The sequence below is a fragment of the Rhinolophus ferrumequinum genome, chromosome 7 (genome assembly GCF_004115265.2).
Source record: "Rhinolophus ferrumequinum isolate MPI-CBG mRhiFer1 chromosome 7, mRhiFer1_v1.p, whole genome shotgun sequence".
Lineage (NCBI taxonomy): Eukaryota > Metazoa > Chordata > Mammalia > Chiroptera > Rhinolophidae > Rhinolophus > Rhinolophus ferrumequinum.
The window spans coordinates 93,218,334-93,229,522 of NC_046290.1; the positions used below are offsets into that span (position 1 = coordinate 93,218,334).

General features: G+C 40.9%; 1 protein-coding gene across 2 annotated transcripts in view; it reads right to left on the bottom strand.

The window, feature by feature from the left end:
• The window catches only part of BAZ1B (bromodomain adjacent to zinc finger domain 1B), a 68,102-nt gene extending 57,825 nt beyond the window's left edge, over positions 1 to 10,277 (bottom strand). Inside the window, exons 1-2 of one of the 2 annotated variants that reach the window (XM_033110057.1) lie at positions 9,742 to 10,277; positions 1,373 to 1,489 (exon numbers count right to left, since the gene is read on the bottom strand). In XM_033110057.1, coding sequence (XP_032965948.1) covers positions 1,373 to 1,489; positions 9,742 to 9,848 — 224 coding nt within the window. In that variant the 5' untranslated portion in view covers positions 9,849 to 10,277. The remainder of the gene's footprint in view (positions 1 to 1,372; positions 1,490 to 9,741) is intronic. The other variant, XM_033110058.1, reaches the window with a different exon arrangement.
• Between the last annotated feature and the right edge of the window lie 912 nt (positions 10,278 to 11,189).

Consider the following 11,189-nt stretch of genomic DNA (forward strand, 5'->3'; position numbering starts at 1 on the left):
CAACTTGAAGCTGAACGGCACCCTCCACAACTAAGATTGAAAGGACAACAACTTGACTTGGGGGGAAAAAAAAAAAAAAAACAAACCTCTTACACTCCCTTACAATTAACCCACCGAGTTAGCTGCTATTCCCTAGTCACAATCAATAAGCTTCTGGTCTCCCTGCCTTTATTAAGGCTATTACCTTCGTCCTCTCCCCACTGTCCTCCTTCACAGCTTAGCCATGCTTCCGAGATGTCCTCAGCCTTCCTCAAGTTGGACTGTAACCAGTTCAAGAATAGGTAAAATATGAGCCCTGCCCTCAAGAAGTGTACAGGCTAATACAGGAGCCAACAGCAGCCCGTGGACCAAATCCAGCCTGCTACCAGTTTTTGTAAATAAAATTTTATTGGAACAGTCTCTCCCACTCGTTTATATATTATCTATGGCTGTTTTCACTGTACAACGTCAGAGTTGAATAGCAAACCCTAAAATATTTCCTAACTGGCACTTTACACAAAAGGTTGGCCAAGCCCTGGTCTAAACAAGGAATATAATAAATAACACTAATCCAACACAGAATGATGTAAGTGATCCAAGCAAAGAAGAAACAGGCACCAGGTTAACAGACTTGAGTAATTATTATCAATGATGGAGCCATGACTAGAACCCAGGTCTCAACTGAACCCAGTGCTCTGGTACACCAGGAAAAGAGCAGAATAGTATTAGATTACTCAACTGTATTGCTCACTGCTTATCTACTATCAAGAGAAGCCAATGAGAAGTCCACAGAAAAAGATTCTATTCCAAATTCCCAGAAGAGTAATTTTATCATCCCTAGTTTCTACTTATCATTTGCATGCTCCTACTGCACAAATTCTGAGTGTTTCCTTTGAGAGAATACCCAGCTAAGCAGGCACTTTGAATATAGACAGGATTTTTAAGACATCTCATTCACCAACCCCACTTAGATAAATGGTCTTCAAACTGCATACTTTTGATAGCTGCTGTAAATACTGTCTTAAATTTCAAATGACCACAAAATAAAACCTTCTGCTAATTTGCTACGTCCATATTACTTGTAGGTCATATTTGCTTCCATTGCTTAGAACCACATTTCCAGAATATTTACAAGGTAAAAGTACAGATCAGGAACACTCAAAAGCCTGGTAACTATCTAAATAAGTATACACACAATTATACATTCCACACACTTTGTTACTAACAAAATGCCACTAGACAAAGGCACTCAGACACCAATACCTTATACTAATGCAATGGATTCCAATTTATGCCCCATAAATTTAAACACAAATAGTGCTTTACAGTTACTATTCTCCCTTTCATAATAATATGAAGATGGTGCCGGAAGAGGAATGCTTCTATTACTTACAGTTCAGCAACTTCCTGTTCCTCCTCCCAGGCCTCCTTGTGTGTTAGCTGACTGCTTCCGGTACTCTTACACGTCCAAATGCGTTCACTGTACCTTTCCAAGCGGGCTTCATACTCTCTGTTGGCAGTGGCTCAGGAAAATAATATTCAAGCAACAGAGACAAATAATCCATATCCATAAAATACTTATCATACATAGGAAAAAAACCTATAGTATTCTTTCTATCATGTATAGCATGAGAAGATAAAATCAGTTTTCAATTAGAAAATTCAAACAAGATGATTAAGACTAAACTATGATTAGAATGGTTTGTCATGTTTTACAAACAAAATATTAATATTTTAGTACAAATGTTTTCTTCAATTCACCCAAGTTCATTTCACAAAACTCACATAGTACTAAAAATTCACAAGAAAAAATAAAGGTAAAATTAAGACGTAAGTCACAAAGAGCAGAATTTAAGGTCTATGGAATTGTTACACAACTCAGACAGTCAGGAAGTTTAAGAATCAGTTCCACAGTAAGATGCAATGACTAGACCAGTCTCACGGCAGTTTGAAATAACCTTCCACATCTGCTAACGATCTGTTTACTGAAAGTCTGGCTTTTACCTTAGAAACACCTGTTGATTCATTCTTAGGGCTTAAAAAATAAATTTCATAAAGTTCTAAAAATAATTTTGATGTAATATTTATCCAGTTTTTACGCTGTCTCCAATAATAATACATTCACAAGTCATTTACCAGTCATTCTTTGTGAGATGGAGGAAGAGAACATCATAAATTACTGCCATATACATGGTAACTTTCCAAAACATCCTAACTGGAATTCAATATCAGCCAGCCACATTCAAATTCAAATGACAAGTAACTGTTTTAGCACAGCATCAGATGCTGCGCAAGAAAATAAACTGACAGCACAACTAGAGAATTAGCTGCCAATCTCTGCACAAGTGACATTTTTTTTATACCAGTTGAAATAAAAATATTTAAAGAACTCCCTCCGAAATATTATCTCACAATTAAACAAGTAATTCATTTTTAATATAGGGAGATTCTTGGTTTTCCAGAGTTATGATCAGTGAAAACAGAAACAGGGTCAAATCTATAGGCAATCCAAAATAGTAGTTTTAGCCAATAGTAAAAGCACCTGCCCTCACTATATCTATCATTCTCTGGATCTAACAAAAACAAAGCAGTAAGTCTCTTTTCCTCACCGTGGTGGTGCTAATATTTAAAGGGTTAAACAAAACAGAGTTTAACAGCAAAAACCAGGAGTCAGACTTCCATACAAAGCTATGTAAATCTAATCACTAAAAATTTGCAAAAACCTACATGGTCCCCCTTACCTGCAGTTTCAGTTATCCATAGTCAAATATGGTCTGAAAATATTAAACGGAAAATTCTAGAAATAAACGCTTCATAAGTTCTGAACTGCAGTAGTGTGATGAAATCTTTTTTTGAACTGAGTAGCGTGATGAAATCTTGTGCCATCCCACTCGTGAATCATCCCTTTGTCCAATGTATCCAGGCTGTATAGGCTCCCACCCATTAGTCACTTAGTGGCCATCTCTGGTATCAGATCCACTGGGTAACGAAGTGCTTGTGTTCAAATAACCTTTATTTTATTTAATCATGGCCCCAAAGCAAAAGGGTAATGTTGCTGGCAATTCGGATATGCTAAAGAGAAGTATTAAACTTTATCATAAGTAGGTATGTATAAAAAAAAAACATACATAGGGTTCAGTACTATTTCAGTATTTCGGTACTGTTTCAAGGCATCCAGTGGGGGTCTTGGAACGAATTCCCCGCGGATAAGGGGGGACTACTGTATAGAGAGAAAAGGAAATAGCATGGCTTCCTTTATCATAACTAATCAACAAGATGGATTTGTTTTCTGTTTTTGTTTGCCTGTTTCCACTGGGGGAAGGGAGGTAAAATAAAGACAGAATCAGTAATTGGATTCATTCAAACATACAAAAAGCCTAACATTCTAATATGTTACTTAGCTACACTGATCTCTGAGTAATCCGTGTGAATGCAAATGAGATTAGCAAGTATGTCCTAAAGAAAGAACATTAAGTTTGTATTATTAGTTATTTTAAAAAGTAGGACTAATGTGCCCAGCCCCTTCTCCTTGATCTAGACTCACAGTCAGCAACATACAGAACTGGTATCACCTGGATGCCTCAGTGGTACCTCAAATCCACCTTTTTCTAAACTAAATTCTTATTACCTCTCTCCCCCCTCCCAAATTTGCTCCTTAACAGATAATCCCAATCTCCCTGAACGGCCCCAGTGCCAAATCAGAACTCAGGAAATCCTCTTCATCTCTTCAGTTCCTAACTACAACCATTTATATATTTCTTTGGTTTTGTTTTGTTTTGTTTTTTAAGGAGGGCGCAGTTCACAGCGGCCCATGTGGGGATGGAACCGGCAAACTTGGTGTTATCAGCACCACGCTCTAACCAACTGAGCAAACCGACCACCCCTATATGTTTCTCAATTCAGTCTTTTCTCTCTAGTAACACAGCCAATACCTAAATGCAGCCTCTGAGTCTCATTTCCCACTCAGCCATAACATTTTAAAACATTGTAATTGGCCTCACAGTTAATCCTCTTCTTCTCTGGTCCTTTGTGCTTCTCAACATAATGTCCTTTTTTTCTCAGTTTTGTTTTTGAATTCATTTCTTCTTCTGATTACTTTAACAATCCCATCTGCCCTCAGGCCCCCTGAAATGCAAATATGTTCCCACTGGGAAGCAATCCTCTGACTCCCACAGTACTGAAAAATCACTCCACTAATCAAGATTTTGTTGAGGTTTATTTTCTGTGATTTTTATTATTTTTAGTTAGAAAAGAGGGGAAACCTTGTTTCAAACCATATATATTTAAATACCAAATACTGATTCATTATGGTTTTTCAAACAATGAAAGTCCTTTCTACCTGTTACGTATATTTCCCACCCTCCTTTGAAAATCACTGCAGTCTCAGTCTGGGTAACCTCATCATTTCCATAACTTCAAGTACAATCTACATGCTAATAATTCTTTCCCCAGCTCAGACTCCTCTCTGAACTCCAGGTCCATATACAAGGTCTGACAATTAAGTTCGCGAACTCATCCTAGAAAAAGCGCTCCATACCTCATTGCTGAATATCCCTATGGTCACCTCTGAAATGCTCCCCTTGGGAAGCTATGCACTGATGCCAGCAGCTAGTCCACCCTTCAAAGCAATTTTGGAACTCTTTTTCTGGAATGGCCATCAGAGCTGTCGTCATATTACCCTTGAGGTCCTGAATGTCATCAAAATGTCTTCCTTTCAATATTTCCTTTATCTTTGGGTAAAGAAAGAAGTCATTGGGGGCCAGATCAGGTGAGTAGGGAGGGTGTTCCTATACAGTTATGTGTTTACTGGCTAAAAACTCCCTCACAGACAGTGCCGTGTGAGCTGGTGCATTGTCGTGATGCAAGAGTCATGAACTGTTGGCGACAAGTTCAGGTCGTCTAACTTTTTCACCCAGCCTTTTCAGCACTTCCAAATAGTAAACTTGGTTAACTGTCCAGTTGGTACAAATTCATGATGAATAATCCCTCTGATACAAAAAAAGGTTAGCAACATCGTTGCAACAAGTTTGCAAACTTAAATTACCTCCTATACACTAGTAATACAGACATTTCCACTTGGATATCCACAGGAACTCAATGTAAGAATGCCCAAACTAAGCATTGCACTTCCTATTCTCCCCCACCCCACCCACTCCCAGTCAAAACAAAAAGTAAACACTTGCTCCTCTTTCAGGGTTCTCTGTATCAGGCATTGACACCACTAACCAAGTGACAACCAAAACATTATCCTTGACTCCTCCTCACCAAATTCTGTCCAAGCTACCTAATTTATTTCTGAGATCCATCTATTGTACTTCTCTCCACCTCAAGGACTAGTAAATTTATTCAGACCACCAATACCTATTGCCTAGATTATTTAATGACCACTTACTAAGTATAGGTGCCGCTAGTCTCACGGCTGCAGATCCATTCTCAACACTGCAGCCAGTGATCTTTCTAACCTAAAAACCTGCTTCTTTCCTGTTCAAATTTTTCAACAGCCTCCACTAAATTTAAGGTAAAGTCCTCAGCCTGTCTCACAAGGACCTGTGCGATGCAACCCTTTTCTGTATTTTTCACCACTAAGGAACTCCATCTTCACTCCAGCTATATGAAACTTCTTTCAAGAATTTTTCAAAAAATCAATAACCTTTCAAACTCACAAACTCTTCAAAGAACTGTCCTCCATCCTTTATCTAACTACATTCTAATCATTTAGATCTTAGCTTAAAAGCAACTTTCCCCAAGAAACATTCCCTCAAACCCTGAAATTCGGTAGGCTGTATTATTTTTTCCAAATATTCACCTCCCTGCCATAAGAGTAGTCTACATCTCCACCCACTGCCATGAGGCTTGCAATGCCTGAGGTGAAGAAGAAAAAATCCCCTCCCCCACTGATGTTGGGCTTGGCCACATGACTTGCTTTGACCAACAGATGTGAGATGTGAAAGATGCCACCTCCAGGAAGAAACTTAAAAAGCCATCATGGTTTCCTCCAGCTGTTCCTGCCACTAGAAAAGCATGCTGCAGACTGGGACGCTCTTTCAGCCTGGGCCTAGGAATAAACAAAATGTGTCTCTTCCTTTTTTTCACCCATTTTCCTTTTTTTTTCAAATGTGATCACGAGAAAATTTTTAATTCCATGTGGCTCATATTATATTTGTATTGGACAGCACTATAACCTAAGGTTGACATCTAGGAATGAATGCCTCTGACAACACAACATTTTGACGTGGCTAGTCATCAAAATTAAAGTAATTTCAAAAGTCTAAAACTGAAATTCCTACAATGCTTAACATTGGGTATTTTTAAGTTTATGTACCTCTGTTCTGATTATTACTTTATGTTAAGAGAAAGCAAGAGAAAAAAGTGAAAATGAAAGAAGAAAACGTCCACTAAAAGGATACTGAGCCAGCTGCCTCTAAATCCTATTTCACATTTTAGATTACGAAAATAAGTTACTCACTCTCAAAAAACCACTCAGAGCAAATGCCAATTGAGGTTTTTATGTTCCAGCGACTGCTGTACATATAATTGCAGACAAAATGTCAAAGCAATTCTCTAAAGGTTGTGTAAGCTATAAATGATATTTTCAAATCCTAGACTATCTCATGTGCATCTACTTTTTCATGAGTTCAAGAGCTACCTTACCATAATATGCTGCTTCTTTGTTCTCTTTAGCCATATGAGGATTGTTTCTTTCAATAAAGTACTTGATTCTACAAGTGCCTGAAACAAAGTGGCCCAGGAAAGTATGGAGCACAACTATAACCCTAAGACTTCTAAGTGAGATAGCAAAGCACCATGTCAAGATTTGCTTTTTATCCTATCTTCTCTTTGGACTAGTTTGTCATTAAGTTAAAAATAATTCTGATCTGGTACAATTTGTTACTTTAAAAAATTAAATTATAAACGTCAACGTAAGAGCTCAGTATTCCAATTGTCACGTGCTCTACCCATGTTTTTCTAGACAAGTCAAGTTATTCTAGCCATATTATAACAGCCCCTCCTCATTACACCAGTTAAAAGTTCTCAAACACTGATGCCACAAAGGTTATGAATTAGTGGTTAGGCTTTAGAAACTAGGTTAAAGCAATACAACAAAAATATTAATCTACAATAGGCTGCTTGTAGGTTCATTCCTCCTTAAAACGCATCTTGACTTAGTCACTGTATTATCCCATTGTCAAATAATCACATCAAAAATTGACTGATAAAGTGAATTTTTCCAACTAAGATCTAGTGTCTAGCCTGTAGTACTACCCTAGGGAGCAATGTACCACAGATTCAAAGACACAGTATAATAAACACATCGTCAATAATATAACACCCAGTCATTAAATGTGTGCATCATTCACAACTACCACTGTAAGTTTAAGATGTACAATGATGCCTTCAAAAACAAACCAACATCACAGATTTAAATCAATAAAATATAAATTTGCTATAGAATATACATGCAATCAAAAGGTAGGTATTAGGAGAAAATTAAAGTATCAAATCCTATTAAAAACATAATTATAACTATAAATTAAGAACTGGAAATAGCAATACTTCAAATGTCAACTGTTACCCAACCACATACTTATTCTCCTCTATGAAATCCCTAATAGTCTAATAAAGAAATATGCCAACCTACCAACCACACAATACAATTGTTTAAAAACCATCTTTAAAGTGCTTCCACTTGTAGAAATTCCCAAGTGAGCAATTTCTCTCCAATATGTAACACAATTTAAGAACTCCTTTGTTGAAAGTGTTCTAAACACTGGTATGGGAAAATTTCTAAGTGAAGATTTTTATTAAATACATACCACTCTAAAAGTTTCAAGATTCAACTGTCATTATTAAGAGGAACTCCTCATATACCATATTTATACATATATATATATAATTATATTTCAATCATTTCAACAAATGATATAAAAAGGCCTGTGCTGCCAGTTCTAAATTAGCTATCTACCGCAGTTTTTTACATGGCTCAGTACCTATTACAGACTTAGAACTTGTCTCTTCTCTTTCACATTTCTTTTACTGCATGAGAACCAGACCTGAAAAATTGACATCTGATTAATATTAGTGTGTGAGTAATCATCAACTGCTCAAAAGGTGACATCTAAATGACATTTAAAAAGATTACGGCAGATTCCCACAAGTAATCTTTTACTTCACCGATGTTTGGAATGTTATTAAAAAAAAAAAAAGTAGGGCACCATTAGAATAATGCTGTATCTAGTAGAGCTAGAGTACTTCTCCAAAGCAATCCAAAAATTCTAACAGGACAAGGAAAGGAACCAGATTACCACTCTCACCTGTCCCTTAAATGCACCTTTTTTATGTCACAAACTGACACAAAAGTGGACTAACATTAAAAGAAAGGAGAAGCATTCCATGTTCTTTCTTTTATTTACTTACAGGGATGAGGTAGGAAAAGCACAAGATTCTACTCCTGTCTCTCATCATTTAGTGTGTGTGTGAACTGTAACAAGTCAACCTCAATTCTCTGGACCCAACTGGCAAATCCGGGAGGAGAATCTGACCATCTCCTAAACCCATTCAGCTCTGAGATGCTATAATTATATTTCAAGAGCCTTACTACAGCATGGACTCACTTTCCAGGTCTCTTTGTATGTAAACACCCAACATTCACAAACTACACTGAAACGAGAATGAGATTACCTTATCAAGTATTACATTAAAGGGATGATCAAAGAGAAATTAAATTATATCGGCTCCCATGGGCACTTCCTTCTCTATGCAGAAGCCACAAGAAATCAAGTCCTAAAGGAACTTGAGCTAAAAGAACTAAAGTAATACATTAAATAAAACTGAATACATTAGCCTTCACTCTTGAAGCTTTCTGTACATTAAAGAAAGCTTGATTCAGAAATCCTTTTTATACTTAACCTTCTAACCGGACTCAACTGGCATCCATAGAAAAAGTAAATAAAGGTACAACTTTTAACCAAATGACTAAGCTTGTGCAAGACACAATGATTAGAAGGATGCTTCGTATTTAAAACATCAGCATCATGCTTCTAAAATATAAAAACTTTAACTATATATCTTGGTACCTGTTTTCAATTTTACTTAAAAACAAATACCAATCTCCTTCGAAGTCGTCAAAATTTCAAACCTGTGCATGCCCAGGGAAGGATGGCTTCAGCTACTCCAAGGTAATTTTTTTTCCTTCCCTTTCCTCCTCTAAGTCTGGAAATTTATTCTTGGTTTTGTGCCTTACGATCCTGTCAGTTCATCAGCAGCCTAAAGTCCACTCCGGAGGAGAAAAACACAAGTGCCCTCGCAGAGATCGGAGTAACACGCAATCGAGACTTGTACAAGTCGGATCACGAGGCCACGCGGGTACAATTTCAACAACTTAAGTTGAAGGTTTAATTAAAAAAGGAAAAAGAAGCAAAGGAAACCCCGCTCCCCGTGGTACTTAGGGCCTAAAGCCAACTATGGAGAGGGGGGGCGGGAGGAGGGTCTCTCCTCAACCGAGAGGCCCGGGGACAAAGTGCGGAGCGGAGGAAAGGATGGAGGGCGCCGGGCTCCGGAGGGCCTGAGCGGAGCCGGCCCACACCCCCACCCGCTCCCCTCTCCAGAACCGCGGGCTTGAGCTCAGGGTGCAATCCCGCCATCGCAGGACATGCTGACAGCTGCCACCAACGCAGGGCTGCACGGCGCTCCGGCCCGGCGATCCCCCGGCCCACCCTGCCCCACCCCGCAGGCAGCCAGGTTGGCGCGGCTAGAAAAGGATACTCCCGGGTACGGAAGGCCTCCTGAGTGTGCGCGATGGTGAAGAGCGGCTCCTCTCCGGGAAGCGGCTTTACCAGCGGGAAGGGCTTGCGGCCCAGGAGCGGCGCCATCGCAGCGGCGGCGGCAGCAAGGAAGGCAGAGGCGGGTGCTCGGCGAGCCCGCGGTGCAACACTAGGCCCTGCGGCCCGGAGTGAGCGCCTGGCTCCCGGGAGTGGGGTGGGGGAGGGGAGGGGTGAGAGGGCGGCGCGAACTCGGCTCCCTCACTGCTGGCGCGGCCGCGCGAGGACCATGGAACGGGGCGCAAGAGCGCAGAATTCCCACGCACACCGCTGCGCTGCCCGGCAGCCTCCGGCCAACCTCCGCTACCGATCCCCGTGTTCGGCAGTCACGACTCCTCCTCAGCTGCACAGGAGGAAATTATTGAAAAATGGCGGGAGATTCCCCTCCTCCCCCCCGCCCGGCCAGCGCACACACTAACTTGCTCCCCTGTGGCGCCGGTGGCGAAGGATCCAATAGGCGGAGAGCTGGACAGCGCTCACAGTCTATTGGCTCAGAGGAGCTGCCGCTCCGCTGTTGGGTCCCGCCCCCTTCCCCGACCGCGTAGTTGGGTTGAAGCGCACTAGAGGGCAGTATGAAGAGGTGAAAGGTCACGTTATGTAAGCGCCGCTGACAGGCGTGCGGGCTTCCACCCTTGGAATTGGTAGTGGGGGATAACGGGGAACCGAAAAGCCGGGAATTCAAGGAAGTCAGGCCAGAGAAGCCCCTTAACATATGCAGACACTGCGCCATCTGTCACCGACGGCGACACCGACATCCGGGCACCACTGTCCGTGTGGTGCGCCGGAGGGGGGAGGGGGAGCGCGCGGCCAGGGGCTTTGTCTTTCCACTTGTGCTCCGCCCCCTTCTTAAAGGCGCAGTGCTCGGCCACGCCCGGAGATGCGCGGGTGGAGCGGATGGGAGGAGGGGTTGGCGGGAAGTAACCCCAAGACCTTGCTCAAGCAAAGGTTCTACTGAAGGAGAAGTTGAGCCCCAGCCTTGCTCACCCGAAAGTTAACTTCTGGACGAAAGTGTGGTTGAGATGTGGATATTAGTATGGTGCTTGTTTCTAGGGGCTTGCTGAAAATGATAACATAGGAGCTTCTTGGAAAAATATATTCAAGGACATCTATCTATTAAAGAGACGACATTCCTTCAGAGCCTTTACTAGCACCTACAATGTTGCTAGCCCTTGTGTTGGGTAGTATAGGGGTGGAAAATAAGACAGACTGCCCTGCAAAAACGAGACAAATAATCACAGTTTTGTGTGATGAGTGCTGAACAAAATGCACCGTAAGTAGATAGCAATAACTGCCTGGAGAGTGAGACATTTGAGCTGCTTCTCCAAGCTGACTACACCCACATAATCCAAAATTTGTTTGACTATTCAATACAGTCAGAAACACATAATTCTC